General features: G+C 41.3%; 1 protein-coding gene across 1 annotated transcript in view; it reads right to left on the reverse strand.

Annotated features, from left to right (window-relative positions):
* STAB2 (stabilin 2) overlaps positions 1-20,018 on the reverse strand; it is a 473,152-nt gene that overhangs the window by 25,104 nt on the left and 428,030 nt on the right. The window contains 4 exon segments of the mRNA XM_029599680.1: positions 7,697-7,861; positions 8,758-8,877; positions 19,101-19,207; positions 19,726-19,891. Of these exon segments, the coding sequence (XP_029455540.1) occupies positions 7,697-7,861; positions 8,758-8,877; positions 19,101-19,207; positions 19,726-19,891 (558 nt within the window).

Here is a 20,018-nt window from a genome sequence, read left to right on the forward strand (position 1 = left end):
ATGGATATATCCGGATGTGATCCATAGTACACAAGAACGAAGGAGGAAATTCATCCATATGAGAGAAGAAATGATTAATAGGGGTGCTAGTATGACATTAAGATATCCTTGTAAATGCCTTTTGAAATATCAAGAGGCTAAATATATTTTTCTAGAGCCAGAACAATTGAGGAATTATTTAGATGGGAAGATTTGAAATTCGCTGTAATGAGTAAGGGATTTTCCTATGTGTTTGGTATAATTCCTGTTTGTTTATATGATACATTGAAGAGCTCTATAAATTCCTATCTTGGTCCACTATTTCCTGATAGTAAGAGATCCATTTGGAATAGTGTATGTATAAGTTTTCTTAACTGATTTAAAATGTTTGGATTTCTTATTTCCTTGTTGATATATGATGTAATATATGTAAAATGCATAAATAAAAAATTAAAAAAAAAAAAAAGAATAAATCCTGTAATAAATATATATTTTAATAATTTTCCTAATGGGTAAAGGCAGATATTAAAAAGAAGGGGAGGGCAGAACTCCAATTAAAAGCGATATCAGTGAACAGCATCTTCAGTAACCATCACCTGTTGAAATCTCTCACTCAAGTAGGATTCTAAACAGTTAAATATTGTTATGTTATATTTGCATACCGCCTTTCTTAGACATAGTTCAACCCAAAGCATGTCACAAAGCATGGAAATAATACAATAAATAGTAATACATAATAAAAATAATACATCAAAAAACGATAAGGAACAATACACATCATGAACACTGCAGGAAATATAGAAGAATCTTTTGCTCTGGTCTAGATTTGAAAGAGCAAAGAGAGAGCACCTGACTGGGTTTTGCCTGAGCAGATCTCTCATTTCCCAAGTGTGTGATTGGGTAGACAAGATAGGCCATATGGTCTTTTTCTGCTGCCACATTTTTATATTTCTCTGTGTTGCGGTCCCAGTCACGGCAGCCGCGACTGGGCCCTTACCTCCTTAGCCCCAGTCCGTCTCTGAGGGTCTGCGGCCTGTTTCGCGGCATCCCCGCGGGGGGGACGCCATCGAGAAGCCCTGCCTGGAAGCCTTCTCTCTAGGCGCGCGCAGTCCACGCTTATGAAGGCCGTTTCCTGCCACTGGAAGCTCCGCCCCATCGATGACGTCAGACACCGCGGCCTATGTAAGGCTGCCGCGGAGCCCAGGACTTTGCCTTGCAACGGGGTTCCTTGCGGTTCTCAGTTGCTCCGTGCCCCAGAGTGCGCTATTGCGTTAGCAACTCCGTTCCTGCCTGAGACTTGTGTTCTCTCCGTGCTCAAGTCTTGCTTTTGTCTGGCTTGCTTGCAGTAACCTGTTCTGCTTCAGTTCCAGCTTGGTTCCAGGTTCCAGTAGCCAGTCCCGCTTCAGCTCCTGTCTGGCTCCAGTAGCCAGTCCCGCTTCAGCTCCTGTCTGGCTCCAGTAGCCAGTCCCGCTTCAGCTCCTGTCTGGTTCCAGTAGCCAGTCCTGCTTCAGTTCCTGTCCGGTTCCAGTAGCCAGTCCTGCTTCAGCTCCTGGCTGGTTCCAGTAGCCAGTTCTGCTCCAGTTCCTGCTTGCTTCAGTCCTAGCCTGCTTCAGTTCCTGCCTGTCACCAGAGCCCTGCTTGCCTGCTCCAGCTCCAGCTTCAGTGATCGCCTAAGTCCCAGCGGCCGGGCTCCTATGGGCTCCTCCTGGGGGAGTACCGGCTTCCAGGGTGAACCTCACCTTCTGCTCCTACCTGGTATCCGCCTACCGACCTGTCACTCTCCAGAGACTATAGTATACCTCTCCCCAGTCTCTCACAGGTCGGCCAAAGGGTCCACTAAACACTTCACTCACAACATCTCTGTATAAAATAATACATCAAGAAACCAATATTGAAAAAATCTTCAAACGGATAACTTATCCAGCTAATGTAGCCAGTTAAGTGTAGATAGGCCTTATAAAAATAAATTCAAGTGCACCCAATGGCCAAATTGAATCCCTTAGCTCACTGTTAAAAAAAAAAAAAAAAAAAAGGTGTTATATGAACCTGTGGGGTTTCCCTGCCCTCCAAACCCCTTCACGTGTGATTTTCAAAAGAAAAAAATCCATATGGAGGCACTGGCCTCCCTGTCTCCTGTCCCCCTCCCTGATTAGCAAAGTGTTTAACAAATGTTCACCTCCTCTTCCTCCCTCCACTTCTCCAACCTTTCCACCCACCCAGTACCTTTTAAAACTCCTTTGTCTGCACCGGGATCGCATAATAAAGAACCTCTGACAACAATGCTCGCAGCTTAAGCTTCCAGCATTGCTGCCAGAGCAACACTAGAAGTGCAGCCTTATGCTCCCCCAGCGCAGACAGAGGTACCGGATGAGTGGGAGAGGAGGGAGGCAGCCGTTGAACACTTTACAAACTGGGGAAGGGTGGAGGGAGTGAGAGAAACTGACACCATTGAAAGACTTCTTTTCTTTTGAAAAGCTTACATGGAGAGATTTGGGGCTCTGAGGTCATGATGCGGCATAACACTTTTTTTTTTTTTTTTTTTTTTTTTTTTTTTTTTAACAGTGACTGGGGAATCCAATTTCAGCTGCTAGGCCTGCTTCAGTCTTTTTTTTCTTTTCTTTAAGGTCTATCGCCATTTATCCAGCTATATATTCTTTTGAATATAGCCGGTTAAGGCTAAAATTATTCAGCCACATAAGGCCAGACAACTTTAAACCAGCCCTTAGCCATGTCGAGTTAGTTGAATATGTTATTTAGCTAACTCCAAACATCAGAGTTAGCCACATAACTTATTCAGCTAACTCAACCCTGTCCTGGAATGCCCTCAAAATATCCCCTACTTAGTCAGATAAATTATAATTGGATGATAATTTATCCGGCTAAAAACAAGATAAGTACCAGGGATTTTCAAAGCTCAGCATTTAGCCGGATAACTTCTGCTTATCCAGCTTAATGCCTTTGAATACCAGATTCCAACAGTACAAATCCATCAAAAATTCAATAAAAACATTAATAGCTAGGGCCATAGCTCGAACCTATCCCGTGCTCTCTGAAGCAAGACTGAGCTGTTTCCTCAACCATTCAAATGCTAATAAAAAATGACCCTTTTAATATCCACTGATCCACCCTGCATCTGCAAATAATTAACAAAAACTTCTGATCACTCCTAAAGATTTTTATGCAGAACGTAAGAGTGTGTGTGCCTGTATATATGGAGAAAGAGAGATGCACGAATCACCTTAAATTACTTTTCACCCAATTTATTTACATCAGTTTTACCCTGCATATGTATTCAGAAAGAGTGTCTATACCCTTGAAAATATGGCTTTTTTTGGGAGGGAGCAGCATTAGGAAACATTGCCAAGTTATGGACAGTGAATGGGCACTTCTGGTGGTAGAAGTGGACATACACAAGAGTGATGTATGCCCACAATGTCTTGGAGTGGAATGTAAAAATCCTTTTCTGTTGGCTGGTCCCACTTCATGAACTTAAACATTGAGTTTAAGAATGTGATCAGCCAGATCCATCTATGTAAAACTCTCATCAACTGCAATACTAGAAATGTAGTTGTACTGGCTTGGCTTGAACTTTACCTCATGGGACTTATCTGACTTCATGTAGTAAAGATTAAAAGTTTCCTTGCACGTCCCCAAATACCATGGGATGCTATTACAGTCCCTTAGCATAAATTTCATCTCTACAGATATTTTCTGAGCTGCATCGCAGGAGATTCAATTGGTAGGTAGTCAGTTGTTTTGGTTTGCCTCCATCAGGCTGCAGACTGGAAAGGTGTGAATGGGCCTATTGCCTCATTCATTTCACCGATGGCATCCCACCCATTTAGAGGATAACTTTCAGACAACTGCATATTATGGGCATATATGCGTGTATGTAGCTGCGTGTAGATTTACTATAATAATTATAATGCACATATTCTAAAATATGCATATCTCTACCCTGCAACATATGCAAGTATCTAGGCTTATGAGCGAAGACATGCAATGCACACATACTTTACCTACCTATTTTAAAAATATACATGCGAATATTTTACACATGAAAGTAAAGTAGGACTTACCCGTATAAGTTGGTGTATTTTATTATAATTTGCAAGCATCGATGAAATTAGCAGTTTTACCAATTGGTCTACCAGTTCACCCAGTTCTTTTGTAGCTCATTGAGCCCCCTCGGTTTCTTCAGCTTGAACTCTCCCCCAGTTCTCCCTGACCTCCCACCCAGTCAGAACTGCACAATAAAAACATTTAATATCACTTCTGACAGATAATTAGCAGGTGTAAAAAAACACGTGTAAGTTAGAAAATGTACGCACACAAGGGCCTTTTAAATTACATGTGTAACTGTTGGCCTCCCCTGAAAACACCCGTAGACCACCCCTTTTTTACACGCGTGTATGTGTGAGCGAAGGTGAATAAACATGTATTTTGGACTTTTATAAAATTAGACACATGCGAGTAGAGGCTACTTACGCACGTGTATGCTAATTTTTACGCATGTAACATTTTGAAAATTCACCTTTTAATGGATAGGTTTTCCAGTCCAGTTCTCCAAGTATAGCTGTGGTGAGTAGCACAACTTTGTATTTCTTGAACTTTTACACTCCTTATCTTTCTTTATGTTCAATGTTTTTCCTATTTTCTTTATTCTTTTATATAGATTTATTTTCTTTTCTCTAGTATTTTCTTATTTGTTTTTCCTTTCTCCACATTTCCTCTTCCTACTGATTTCTAAGTTTCCTTCTGCTGTTACCCATTCTATTCTCTCAGCCCTTCCTTGAGATTCTTCCATCCTGAAGACATCTTTCTTCTTTTACTTGGGCTATTCTTAGGTCCCATTTCTTTTCTTTTCCCTTTTATTTCTCTTTATCCTAGTTGCACTCTTCCACTGTCTTCTCCCCTCCCTTTCTGTCTCACACACACCCCTTTCTCCTCTCCTTCCCACACATATCCCTTCTTTCCATACACACACATCCTTCTACACCTCTCGCATATCATTGCTTCCTGCTCCTAATACATACCTCATCTCTCTTCCCTCCTTCCTTCTCCTTTCCCACCGTTCCCAATCTTACCCTTCTCTCTTCTCCAACCCTCCTTCATCACTCTCTCATCTATCTCCACCACCTTTGCCCTCATTCAATTACTCATTTTTCTTCTTTCTCCTTCACCCTCTCCCCTCTCATTGTTCTACTTTCTCCACTCCTCTCCTCTTTTCCCCCATCTTTCTACTTTACTTTTCATCTCCCCTCTACCTTCTCTACACCTTCCTCTCATGCTCCATTTCTCTCTCACCTTCTGGCTACCGTTTCTCCCTTATTCCCAATCCCCACTTCCCCCCCTTGCTCTTCTCCTCCATTTCGCCCCTCCAACCTCTCTCTTCCTCTGACTCTCCTCTCTATTTTTCCATCACTCTCCTCCCCCACCCCCACATAGGGAGTGGCACAGGCTGCGGGACTCAGAGCATGCATAGCGCTGTCATTCCCCGCTTCCCTCCCTTCTGTGCCTCTTACACTGGTTTCCTTCAGTCACAAAAACAGAGTCAAACGATCCAACGTATCAAATTCTGAAGACAGATCAAGGAGCACTACAAGAGCAGCTCCCCCTCCATCTATCAATTATCATAAAGTGTCTCCAGAGAAACCAAGACCACTTCCATATATGGCCCCTGTGAAAGCCTAAGGTGTTTCTAGATAAGAACTGTTTTGTTCCACCCTTGCTATGGAGCTTTACCATCCTTTTTAGGAACAAAACCATCACAGATGGCCACAACAGTAACACTACAAGTGATTATATCCACAGGTCAAAGCAGTCTTATAAACTTCAATGGGATCATCTCCTACACCTTTCTAAAGTTCAAAGACCATAAATATGAATTGCCATGGCACCCTAATAATGTAATAAATGCTTGAAATGCTTGTGGCATTTCAAGTAATGCTGTATGTTGGAATAACCCTTATATAAACTGTTAGCAAATGTCAAATATTACTATATTTTCTGCAGGTGCCTCCCCACCCCAAATGACCGAGTTCTATAACTTTGTTTCCTTATCAAGGGCAACCTTTAACAGGCTTTTGCAATGATGTATAATGTCCAAAGCCTTTCAAACAGACTGGTATAGGATTATAACCCACTGCTATAAAACCAGCTGAATGGCAGACAAGCATTCTTTATGATACCAGTATATAAATATCTTTGGGTGATCAGGGACTGCTGCTGTCCCCTTTTTGTGCTGTCAATTTTGTAAGTGGCACATTGTGGAAGCTTCTCTTGGTGTTTAGTAGGAATATGAATGACGCAGATTAGGGATGTGAATCGTTTTTTGATGATTTAAAATATCGTCTGATATATTTTAAATCGTCAAAAATCGTTAGGGCCAAGATACAATACCAATTCCCCCGATTTATCGTCAAAAAATCGTAAATCGGGGGAAGGGGGAGGGCAGGAAAACCGGCACACTAAAACCCCCTAAAACCCACCCCCGACCCTTTAAATTAAATCCCCCACCCTCCCGAACCCCCCCCAAATGCATTAAATTACCTGGGAGTCCTCCGTAGCGGCGGTCCGTGGCTAAATCGGGGGAAGGGGGAGAGCACGAAAACCGGCACACTAGATCGTGAGGTCTTCAGCCGGCGCCATTTTTCAAAATGGCCGCCGCAAAATGGCGGCGGCCATAGACGAAAACGATTCGACGCAAGAGGTCGTTCCGGACCCCCGCTGGACTTTTGGCAAGTCTTGTGGGGGTCAGGAGGCCCCCCCAAGCTGGCCAAAAGTTCCTGTGGGTCCAGCGGGGGTCAAGGAGCGATTTCCTGCCGCGAATCGTTTTCCGTACGGAAAATGGCGCCGGCAGGAGATCGACTGCAGGAGGTCGTTCAGCGAGGTCCGGAAATCTCGCGAGGGTTCCGGACCTCGCTGAACGACCTCCTGCAGTCGATCTCCTGCCGGCGCCATTTTCCGTACAGACAATGGCGCCGGCCATACCCGTATGGCCGGCGCCATTTTCCGTACGGAAAACGATTCGCGGCAGGAAATCGCTCCTTGACCCCCGCTGGACCCCCAGGAACTTTTGGCCAGCTTGGGGGGGCCTCCTGACCCCCACAAGACTTGCCAAAAGTCCAGCGGGGGTCCGGAACGACCTCTTGCGTCGAATCGTTTTAGTCTATGGCTGCCGCCATTTTGCGGCAGCCATTTTGAAAAATGGCGCCGGCTGAAGACCTCACGATCTAGTGTGCCGGTTTTCGTGCTCTCCCCCTTCCCCCGATTTAGCCACGGACCGCCGCTACGGAGGACTCCCAGGTAATTTAATGCATTTGGGTGGGGGATTTAATTTAAAGGGTCGGGGGTGGGTTTTAGGGGGTTTTAGTGTGCCGCTGGACCACCAGGTAATTTAAGGCATTTGGGGGGGGTTCGGGAGGGGGGGGGATTTAATTTAAAGGGTCGGGGGTGGGTTTTAGGGGGTTTTAGTGTGCCGGCTCACGATTTTAACGATTATGACAATACTTTACACACACAAACGGCAACAATACGATTCCCTCCCCCTCCCAGCCGAAATCGATCGTTAAAACGATCGAGGACACGATTCACATCTCTAACGCAGATCATCTTTTCACCATCAATACTGCATCATTTCCTATTATCTGGTTATTTCAGGTGCATGAAAAACACAGGCAAACTAGAAGCAAACAAGAGAGAGAATTTCTGTTACCAGTTGTTTCTCAGAAGAGAAGAGTATGTGATCTGGGCCATTGATGAATGTAATTAGTAGCTTGCTCTTTGCCCTGGTTTGCAGAGTGGTTCCATTGGTCAAATCATCATAATAGAACATACTGGCATTGGCAAGATGACATTCTATGTCTCGCCCGGAAAGTGTCTGTATTACAAGAAGAAAAAAATCAGTTTGATACTGTTATTCATTCAGAAACTATTAAAGCTAGCAGCAGGAAATAAGAAGCAATACCATATATCCTGACTCATGCTGCACTGTCTTGCTCCACAGATGGTCAGAGACAGGTAGCATTTGCAATCAGCTGCTCTTGCAACAGACTATCCCGGTGTCTGAAAATGAAGGATATCCCAGAAACAATATAATCACCCTGGTCCTTAACACATGCAGCCATGAAGTAAGCACTATTGTCTGACTTGGCTCACCACATCTTGTGGTAGTGCCTCAATTCAGACTGTGGTATTAACTTCCTAGTCAATATTTTAGTGTGCAAAACCTGTTTCCTGACCATAGTTTGAAATGTTGAGTCTCCGGCAGCATATTCTTGGTCCTACACTAGCTGCCTGGGTCACTAAGAGTTTTTCTCCTATTCTGCATCTATGGAGAAAAAAAATGCTTTAACAGGTAAACTTTCAAAAATTTTTACCTGGCTAACTTCACGTTTCTTGTGAAGCGAGTTACTAGTAAACTTTTTCTTTTATGAGGTAATTGGTCAGGGATGGACATACTGGTAGATTTTTTTAGGTGCTAACTCTGCAGGTGCAATGGTGCTTGAGCACCCAGGCTTAGCATCTCCAATCGTTTATGAAAAGTTGGCTCCAATGCCCAGAGCTGCCTCTTAAAGTTGCCATTCTTGGAAATTGCACACCATGAGATGGATATGGGAAGCAAATCCTGCATTCTCAGAAGCTCTGCATAACCTTTTAAGAGATAGGACCTTCATTCCTAAAGAGGGATCCTTTATTTTTGGAGATCCTAGAATAAGTGGCCGATAATTTGTGAATGACAAGATGGTTACAAAGGAAAAAAGAAATAATCCTCACCTCATTTTCACTCAGCCCATCATTGTTTGGTGCAAAGAGGGTAGCCTGGATTGATAAATTAGTGAGGTAGTTCAGAAAGTCCTTGCCTTCTAATGAGCTGTAGGAGTACTCCAAAATTTTCTGTGCAGGAACAAAAAATTCAAAGTTCTTACTGTAAATCATGTATGATACATATTTGTTTTATTATTATTATTGATGAACTGTAATGCTCATGAAATATGTCAGATTGGCAAAAGTCCTCTGTTAATCTACAAAATAGGTAGAACACGGGAAGTAAGAGAACAAGCTTCTTCCATGCTGTCCTACAGGAAGTGAGCTGGGGGTGGAGGAAGATGCGGCGGGGAGGGATAGAGCAGTCGGGTTTTGTTTGATGACCCAGCAGCATGTGCTTTGCTGGGCTGCAGTTGATCCTCATTTTTTTGGGGGGGGCTGAAGTGGAGCAGACGAAAGAACTGATATGATCTACCAATTCGTACTGCCCCACTTCAAACTCTTGATGGGTGTTCCTTTTTTTTATTAGTGATGCGGACTCCTGTCTACTGAGATTTCATCCGAGACTATCAAACAGCTTTCAGGTGGTAAGGACTTTCAGCCACTGCCAAGCCGAGCTGGACTGGAACCTGGAGTTGAAAGGCTGTGAAAGCCTGTGCTAATTCCCTCAACCATTTAGAATCCCCATTTGCTACATCTCTTGAATGTCTTTAACTCTCTAAAGGAAGTTCCATCTGTAATCTGGTTTTATTTGAACCTAACTGTGCAACTATAGGTTTTATACAAATACTAAAGGAGATACACGTTCTTTGCCTGGTTTAGTAGCTCCCCCAAGGATATCTATTATATAGGCAAGAATATCATATTTTTGTTTAGTTGATTAATGCCTTTTGGCATACAGCATTAAGGAATGTAAGAAGGCCTTTTCCCCTCCTCACCTGGCACAGAGGAACTGTGGAAAAGCCCTGCCTCGGGGCACAAGAAGTAAATCTGGACTCAGAAGACCTGGGCTATCAGTTTGTCTGTAATGTTCAAAGGGAAAGGTATGCTGTGGATAGACTTTTTTTTTTTTTTTTAATTTAAAAAGTTTTATATATTTCACAAAGGGTAGAGGACTATCCGTCTAGGTGGTTTACAAATAAAACATACATAATTCAGTTAAACATAAATATACATCAATTAAAACTATACATAAATTTATTAGTGCTAAAAGAGATTATAGGATGACTTTAGAAGTTGTTAATGTAAATTATAAGCACGGGTAAAAAGATAAGACTTTAATAGCTTTTTAAATTCTCTATGGTTTGCAGTCAATCGGATATTGTCTGGAAGAGAGTTCCGTAATGTCGGACCAGCTACTGAAAAGGCACGTTTTCTTGTTAAAGATAGACTGACAGATTTTATGGAAGGAATTTCCAGAATGCATTTGTCGAGAGAGCGAAGTTGTCTAGATGGTCTGTAAATTCTTAGTAGTGAACATAACCAGACTGAATTAACATTATAGAGTAAGTTGTGTATTATGGATAGAATTTTATATGTTATACGAGATGATATTGGCAACCAATGAAGGTGCTGTAGTATCGGTGTAATATGTTCTCTACATGATACATTACATAACAAATGAGCAGTAGCATTTTGGACAAGTTGAAGGGGATAAATTGTTGATTGCGGAGCGGCCTCGGAGGGAACGGATGCAGGCTGCGCGGCTCAGTGCGTGCAGGCTGCCGATTTTGCACAGCCTTGCGCGCGCTGACCCTGGATTTTATAAGATACGCGTGGCTACGCGCGTATCTTATAAAATCTGGTGTACTTTTGTTCGTGCGCATATGTTTTGAAGATTGACCTCAGCATGAATTACAATAGTCCAAGGTCGATAAAATTAAGGCTTGCGTGACTGATCGAAAATCATTGGGAAGTAATAATGGTTTCAATTTTTTTAACATGTGAATTTTGAAGAAAGATTTTTTGACAATTTCAGATATATTGTTGGTCATTGCTAATCTGGAATCAATGATTACTCCGAGATTTTTTGCATGAAATTTTATTGTGATAAGTTGGTTTTCAAATGCAAAAGTTGGTGGAGGTTGAGATATGGAGTCAGGCACAGTTGAGAGACAAATTAATTCTGTTTTATTTGTGTTTAATTTTAATCTATTGTGTGATAACCAGAGTTTTATTGTGGACAGATATAAATGTAATAATGAGAAAGTTTTAGACCAAGAGTCTGTAAAAGGAACAGTAAACTGGATATCGTCTGCATATATTTTGAAATTTAAATCTAGCCCAGCTAGTAGTTGGCATAATGGTAATAGATATAGATTGAAAAGAAGAGCAGAGAGGGCAGAACCCTGCGGTACGCCTGTCTTGGTCGAATACCAATTTGAGTGAAAGTTGCCAATTGCAATTCTTTGTTGTCGGTTTGATATAAATGAAGAAAACCATTTTAAGGCTATGCTATTAATACCGATTTGAGATAAGTTGGAAATTAATATATCATGATTTATTGTATCAAATGCTGCGGAGATATCAAGTAGTACTAGTAAGTAATTAGTGTTAGAGTCGAAACCTCTAATAGTTGTATCAAAAGATGAAATAAGAAGGGATTCTGTACTATGACCCTTTCTAAAACCATGCTGGTTATTATGCAAAATGTGTTATCGATATATTCAGAACCTTGATGTAATACGACAGATTCTAATATTTTCGCAATGGAGGGTAAAGAGGCTATTGGTCGATAATTGGTTATATCAGAGGGATCATGGTTCTTCTTCTTAGGAATTGGCAGTATTGAAATTTGTTTTAATGAATCTGGAAAAAAGCCTTATGATAAAGAAGCATTGACTATGTTAGCAATGTGTGGAGCAATATGGTCTTTCATATCTCTGAGTAAAAAGCAGGAACAAGGATTGAAGGGACTATTACATCACTCTGAGGTTTGGAAAGACACAGACAACTTGAGCAGTACTAAAAGCTAGTTTACCCAGGTGCCCTTCCTCTTTACCCCAGTGAAAACTGGCTTTTATTATTCAGCTTGTCTTTCAAAAGCTCGTCATGATTTAGAAGTGCATTCTGAGTATAGCATTATTCCTAGCCAGCCAGGAATGCCTGGACTTACAATGAAATTTAAAATAGTTAAGATGCATGTACTCTCATACAACATTTTTTGCCTCATGGAACTCTGTATGGGTATAGTTTGTATTCCTGCCATGTACTACAAAAAATAGATTGTGTGCTTTATGCATGCTATATGTAAGGGGGTAGTATATTTGTTGATGCCTATTGCCGAAGAAAGGGATCTGAATAGTTCTGCAAGTTTGCATCTAAAACTCAGCAATATAAAAGGTATCACCTCTATCAAACCTCTTTGTTGGTTTTCATGAGCCTTCATTTGTAACTGTCTGGGTTTGTTTTCTTTTATTCTGTAACCTCTGTTGGACCCAGCCATCATATTGACCGTCCTGGGCTAGGGGCCACAGACTACGCCTCCTTCCAGAACCCAGTATGCAGACACCCTGCATCCAATCAGTAGGCCTGTTGATTTCTGATGCCAAAATGAATGTAATTTACGTTATGGGTTAGGCATTTCAACCGCACTTTAAACAGAGTATTAATTGATGTACTATGATACAATTACGGGTAAAATGTAAGAAAATAATACAGATTGAGCAGGAAGAAGGGGCACATAGGGTTAAGGATTGTTGGGGGAAGGCAAGTGAGAACAAATAAGATTTCAGTAGTTAGGGTATAGCCAGACTTCTGTGCCAGGGTTATTTGTTCACCAGTTCTAGTGCAAAAGGGACTCTCTGGAGCAAGAATAACAGAAGAGTAAAGTGGGAAGGATGAGAAACAGGAGAACAGAAGGAGAAATAATCGGCTTATTTTGTGATTGTTGCACAATTTAAAGTTAACAATTTCAGGGCCGTTTTCAAGAGGCAGCACTCAGTATTAACTTTATGCTCCTGGTCAACAGATGTGCGGTGGGTAACCAAAATGTTGCTAAGTAGAGTTTTTGTTCCTCATTTGAGATCTTAACTAAACCTTAATTATATCAAAAAGGTTTTGGGTAACTGCAGTCTCTTGAGTGGCAGCCACTGACCAGGATGCATGCGTTACTGTTCTTTACTGATAGAATACTCAGGGATGTGCCGCATGTACATGTTCAGGTTCAGTGAATTTCTACCCAAGAGATGAGATGTGACATACAGGGGACACAACCTTTCACAGGATCACACAACAAATGACTGGAGCAGAGGTTTCCTGGTTTCCAGAATATTATTCTAATCTGTGTCTGTGTAGGAAGGGGAGTGGTGACCTCTACAGGTGGTCAGCCTTTTCTAGTAAAGCACTCACCCCACTGGCCCATCTGTGCACCCACGACTGTAAAGAACTGTAAGAGCCCCCGCTACATGGATTTTGGCCCACACAGGGTTTACATACAGAAAGCCTAGATGTTGAAATGGAAAGACCTAAAAGGTTAATAACTAAAGGCCGAATTTAAAAATGGCCACGTGTGTAAAAATCGGCAATTATGTGTGTGTGGCCAGGACCTGTGCGCGCCACGCGCATTTTAAAAAGGGGTCCGGCCATGCACGTAAGTGCCGATATGTGCACAAGTGCTGGGCCCTGAAAAAGAGGCAGGCCAGGGGGTGGGGTCTAGGCAGGGTGGGACGGAACAGAAGCCGACTGGGGCAGCATGCGCCAGCCAGCTGCCGGCGCATGCAAACCACTTGGGAGAGGGATATAAAAGAAAAGAAAAACCCTGGGAGTCAGAGACCGACGGACACAACACTTTACAGATCTGTCCATAAGTCTTTCACAAGTGCCAGGCTAAAAATGTCAGTCCGAAGGAGCCAAAAACCCACAAGAAAATATGGCTATAATGAGGGGGCACTTGGAGCTCAGTAGCACACATCTACCCGAGATCGCCCTGAGCAAACTGTGGATGTTAAAAACTCAGTTTCAGATTTTGGTCCCCGTAGGGAAGTAGTCTAGGGAAGGGCTGGCTCCGTGGAAGAAGACACCATCTACTTGAAAGAAAAACTCCCCAGCATGGTTTGCAGTAGGGTGGCAAGCTGCAAAAAAAACCAGGTGTGGTCATACTGAATATTCTGACCAAACTCAGCATAAAAGAATCTCCTTTCAATTAGAGAAATCTATTCCAGATCCCAAGGGGAGGTATGTCATTGTAGTGGGTAAGTTATTTGGGGAGGACACTATACTAGCCTCCATATATGAACCTAATCAACACAATCACTCTTTCTTTGTACAAATATTAATCCAGGTGACTGCTTTAGGGCCAACTAAGATTATGCTGGCAGTGGATTTTAATTGGATCAGTGATCCTTGGCTAGCAGCCAGGCATGGGAAGTAAAGCGCTGGGAAAGATGAAGAGGGTTAACTTTTTGTGTAGGCAATTGCAGCTTTTGGACATACGGAGAAATCTGAATTCCATGTTTCAGGATTTCACTCACGTTGCCAGAGCACATGACACCAAATCCTGGATTGATTATTTGCTGTTGTCAGAAAGTTTCTTTCCCAGGGCTCAGAAGGTGGTGATTGAATCATTAGTGATTTTGGATCACCATCTGGTGACCTGTATTTCAGGGGTAGAATGTTGGAAATGATAGTTGAAAAATGGAGGATGCCAGTCTGGTTGCCTGTGGATAAACAATTTCCTGGGGGGGGGGGGGGGGTTGTGATAAGAAATGATCTGACTATGCTATCAATAATGCTGCTCATAAGGGTAACCCGATTCTCTTCTGGTAAACTGCTAAAGCGGTGTAAAGAGGGGTAATGATTAGCTATCAAGCAGCTAGGAGGAAAGCTCTAGCGCAAGATATATTATCTTTGACTAGATCACTTGATGGGTATAAAAGAGGAATGCAGAAATCTAGGGGCCCACAGATTCCCCCTCGCTTCCCCCGCACCACCCATAGATACCGTAGAAGAAACAATATCCCCCCCTACTGCTTAGTTTATCTCTTTTTGATCATGATCGGTTAATGTGTCCTTTTGTAAGAAATAGTATTTGGTTCTAAGGTTACATTGTTATGGTTTTACTTTTATGTTATTCTTTGTACATTGTTTTATTGTATCGCCCACCTGAGTTCTATGTAAACCGGCATGATGTGCTGCACGAATGTCGGTAAATAAAAGTTAATAAATAAAAAAAATAAAATAATAAATAAAAGGAAAACTTTTTTATCTCAGAGATTGTTAAATGACAAGTTGCATCAGAGAGTGCTCTTTTCCCCTTTTTTTGTGCTTAAAATACAAGCTGTTTTTGTATGGCAACAAAACGGGTAAATTATTAGCAAATTTGATTATAATTAAATGGAGCTGTACATTTATCGTGGGGCTGTGCAATTCTAGAGGAGACATGGTGGTATCTAAAGATATTTACAAATATTTTAAGGAATATTATAAGGCCTTATATTCCTCAGATAGGGTAGAATCTGAACTAATGTAGGCATTCCTGGCAGAGGCAAAGGTTCCTCAACTTAAGGATCAACAATTGGGGTATTTAAATAGTCCTATAAAAATTTCTGAAATAGTCTGCAATTTTAGATTTACTGATTTTTAAATCTCCAGGGCCCAACTGCTTATTATCAATTTTTTAAATTCTATTAAAACCTCAGTTTTGGGATTTTTTTGGAACTATTTGTGGCTTTGACTGTGAAGAGGGAGATGCCAGATACATAGAAGATGGCGCACATGGTAGCCTCTCTAAGCCTGGTTGGGATCCTACGTCACTGGAATCCTATAGACCTATGTCACTTCTCAATCCTGACATAAAACATTTTGCTTAAGTGTTAGCCTCTCGTTTAAATGCTTTATTACCATCCATCATCTCCACAGGACAAATAGGTTTTGTTCAGGGTAGGACATCTACAAAGTATGTCCATAGACTATTAATATTTCTAGAGCTGTTGGAGAGGGAAAATCTTAGACCTGAATCTAATAGGAGTTGATATGAAAAAAGTCTTTGGGTTTCATGGGCTTTTCTGAAGGCTACAGTGAACATAACTGGCAAAGGCCTGATCGCATCACCGCTTGTGGTTTAAAACTCCTTCCCTGTGCGCACGGATATCATATTTTGCAACATGTGCGTGGCAACGCACGCATGTTGTAAGAACATAAGAACATGCCATGCTGGGTCAGACTGAGTCCAGCATCCTGTTTCCAACAGTGGCCAATCCAGGCCACAAGTACCTGGCAAGATTCCAAACAGTAAACAGATCCCATGCTGTTATCGCGCAGTAATAAGAAGTGGCTGTTTCTTGCCACTAAGTCTACTTGGTAAATAACAGTTTATAGACTTCTCAAGGAATTTGTCCAAACCTTTTTTAAACCCAGCTATGCTAACTGCCTTAACCACATACTTCAATAATAATTCAAGAGTTTAACTGTAGGTTGAGTGAAAAATAATTTTCTCCAATTTGTTTTGAATGTGCTACTTACTAAGTTCATAGAGTGCTGCCTAGTCTATATAATTTTTGAAAGAGTTAATGACCAGTTTACATTTATCTGTTCTAGTTCACTCATGATTTTATAGAGCTCTATTGTATCTCCCTTAGACGTCTCTTCTCCAGGCAGACTAGATACAATCTTTTTAGCCTTTCCTTGTAGGTGAGCTGTCCCGTCCCTTTCATCATTTTGCTTGCTCTTCTCTGTATCTTTTTCAATGCAACTATATCTTTTTTGATATACAGCGACCAGAACTGCACACATTACTCTAAATGTGCCCTTCCCACAGGTCTCTGAGTTCAAAATCAATTTAGACAAGTCAGAGGCCTTAGATATTTTAGGTTCTTAGGACAGGGTATGGGACAATTTTCCCTGGAAGTGGGCAAATGGCTCTATCAAATACTTGGGGGTGAAAATACATAGGGACTTGAACAAATGGTACAAGTTAAATATACCACCTATCATCAGAGAATTTAAACCAAACTGAGGAGTTGGATGCAGTTGCTTGTCTCTTGGTTGGGTAGATTAGCTGTAGTCAAAATGTTATTGGCTCCTAAATTGTTTTATGTTATGCAGATGATTCCAGTACATTTGTTGACAAAAGGATCTTAAACTGTTTTAATGGGATCTGCTCTAACTTTCCATGGAAAGGAAAAAGGATGAGATTATATATTGGGAAACTGATGGTCCTAAGGGACAGTAGGGATTGGAGTTCCCTAATTTTTGCTTATATCATAATTTGTTTGTTGCATCCGTTAGTAGATTGGCTGTGGGACTCAAATCTTTTCTCTGATGTTAATTTAGAAAGTAAGATGGTACAGTTATTGGGTCTTAGGTATATCCTCCATGTAGCTAGTAAAAATGTGCCTACTAGTCTTTCCAATTTGGTTTTGGCAAGGAGTATGTTGTGGGCTTGGAAGGCTGTACAGCTGCTGTTGGGACTACATTGGGATATGTCTCTCTGTTTGCCATTGCTGGGTAATCCACTGTTCTCTTCAGGAGATGTTGTTTATTCCTTTATTTCATAAAATGGCACGGCTGGGTCAGGGGACATTCTCTCCTTTTGAGTATTGTGTTGAGAAATTTGGATTATAAAAACAGGAATACATATATTATTTTCAAATGAACAGCTTTGTTGGTGCAAATCTGATGCTCCAAACAGAAAATTATATATCAGAGGATTTCAAAGATTACTTCATTTTTTAAGAACGGTAAATACTCATTGTCCTTCTATTTCTGTGTTAATAATAACATAGTAACATAAAAATGACGGCACAAAAGGATCAAATGGTCTACCCAATCTGCCCAGCGAGCTTCTTATGGTAGTATCTGCTGCATTGTGCAGGTTACCCCATGTTTCTTTAAGGTTAGCAACTGCTGCTCTGTGCAGTTATCCCTAAGCCTTATGATAAATCATAAAAGTTTACTGCTGGCGACATTTTTACTAGGAGATGAGCCTTTTTGGAAATTCAGACAGTGATGCTTGACATGTTTTGCTTACGGACTTGGCCATAGAAGCAGTCCTGTGTTTTTTCCCTTTTGTCTGCACATCAGTTCCCCAGACCGTAAAAGTCAGGGCCCTCTTTGGTTGCTGTCTGAATCGAATTCCCCTTTTCCTTCTGCCGTTGAAGCAAAGAGTAATGTTGGAGTTGCATCAAAAATATCAAGGTTTATTGGTTAAGGACCAGCAAGTTACTCCCAAGCACTCTTTTCTTTATTTCCATCCTCTAGCCTTTAGGGATCCAAAGTGTTTATCCCATGCCCCTATGAAGTCTTTCACTGTTTTCGTCTTCACCACCTCCTCCAGAAGGGCATTCCAGGCATCCACCACCCTCTCCATGAAGAAATATTTCCTGACGTTGGTTCTGAGTTGCCCTCCCTGGAGTTCCATTTCGTGACCCCTAGTTCTACTGATTTCTCTCCAATGGAAAAGGTTTGTCGAATGTGCATCACTAAAACCTTTCAGTGGTTCCTGATCTAGCATCAGCATGGAGCCTGGAGCTCTGCACTTAAATTACAGAGGTAAACATATGTTTAAGTATTACATTGCTCAATATATGTACTGAATGGGTTTTGTTGAGAGAATTGTAGATTCAATTTCTTCATAAAATGTTTTTTTGCCCGGTATCAGGTGTTTAAAATTGGTTTGTCTAAAATGCCAGGGAAGCAATGCAACTGTAGTACATTGTCTTTGGGAGTGCGGCTTGATTCAGAAGCTTTGGGGATTGATTTGGAATATTCTTACTGGGATACTCTCTGTAATGATTCCTATGTCATCAGTGCTTTGTGTTTTAGGTATTCCCCCTGAGATACACTTTGGCAAGGGAGAATCTACATTTTTACTTAAATATTGCCGAGGAACTAAAAGATGCCTTTTGTCCAAATAGTTAAATGCAACACCACCCAGCTGTGTGCAGTGGAAATCAGAAATATTAGACTTATTATATTTGGAATTTAAAATGCATTGTAGTAAATCCTCTGTGGTACGTAAAATGTTTACACAGATACAGGGTGCCTATATCCTTACATTTCCTAAAGAAGTGGGTAATAGATTTAGGTTTATTTCATGTGGATGTTTGGTGGAGAAAAGGAATTGTGCTTACTTTATACAGAATAGGAGAGAGGGGATTTGAGAGGCTGTCTATGGAGTAAAATGTGTTTTGTTTGGAAGAAATGACATGGAATATGTTAAAAATGTTAATAAAGATATTATTTAAAAAATAAGGGAAAAACCCTGAGTAACTGCAAGTGAAGGCTCATGGCACTGTAACCTAATGAGGAGAGGCTCCAATTAGCTGGAAAACACAGGTGGTGAAGTAAACTGCTAGGCCACAAAAATAAAAATGGTGATTATGAGAGACTGAAAAGCATTTTTTAGTACCTACCGATACAAAATTTGTAAACATGGGGAAAGATGTCAAGACCTGCAGCATGTTTCCATTGCACGTGTAGCCATCTCCCACATAGCCAACTTTACATGTACACTTCACATCTGTAATAAGAACAAAAGAAATGTCATATTGGGTCAGATGAAGATCTATCGAGTCCAGCATCCTGTCTTCAACAATGGCCGGTCTGGGTCACAAATACCCAGCAGATCCCAAAAAGTAGATCTATGTCTTGCTACTCACTCCCAGGGAAAGCAATGTTTTTTTCAAGTAATGCAAAACATAGATTTGGGATAGCTAACAAGGTGCTAATGAGAGTTTCCTGTATTCACTTCTTCCACAATAAATAATGATCTAGGACAATGTGCAATCATCCATAGCATCAGTGGTAAAACCACAGGTTTGACAACGAAGCTGACTGTCCTTGGTGGAACATACTATACTTTCTCTATACAACTCTTTCTTTCATATCCTGCCGTTTTGTCTTGAGACCACTCCTCTAATTCTCCTCAGCAGAATTCTCATATAAATTACTTTGCTGATAAAACAGCTGCAGAGGGAGGGAAAAAGTGTTTTAGCATTCTGAACAACAGTCAAATATATTAGCACTCATCTCATTCACCTTTCACTCTGTAGCAGAAGACATCCCAGGTTTCAGTGAAGTTCACTCGATTACCATAGTCTACAATTCCAACATGACCAAAGCCACAATTCAAATTGGAATAGGCTGTTGGATAGCCTACTCTACTGTTGTCCAACCAGCCTGCTGAGCAGAGGTGGTATCCTGCCTAAAGCAAAAGAAAGATAAGCCAGAGAAAACCTGTCAAATGTCAGATAAAGACAAAGCTAGAATTTTCACTCTAGCTGTTTTGTGAATTTCTCCTGTAACACTGGAACATGGAAAAGGGTTTGATC

This window comes from Rhinatrema bivittatum, chromosome 4 (assembly GCF_901001135.1).
Source record: "Rhinatrema bivittatum chromosome 4, aRhiBiv1.1, whole genome shotgun sequence".
Taxonomy (NCBI): Eukaryota; Metazoa; Chordata; class Amphibia; order Gymnophiona; family Rhinatrematidae; genus Rhinatrema; species Rhinatrema bivittatum.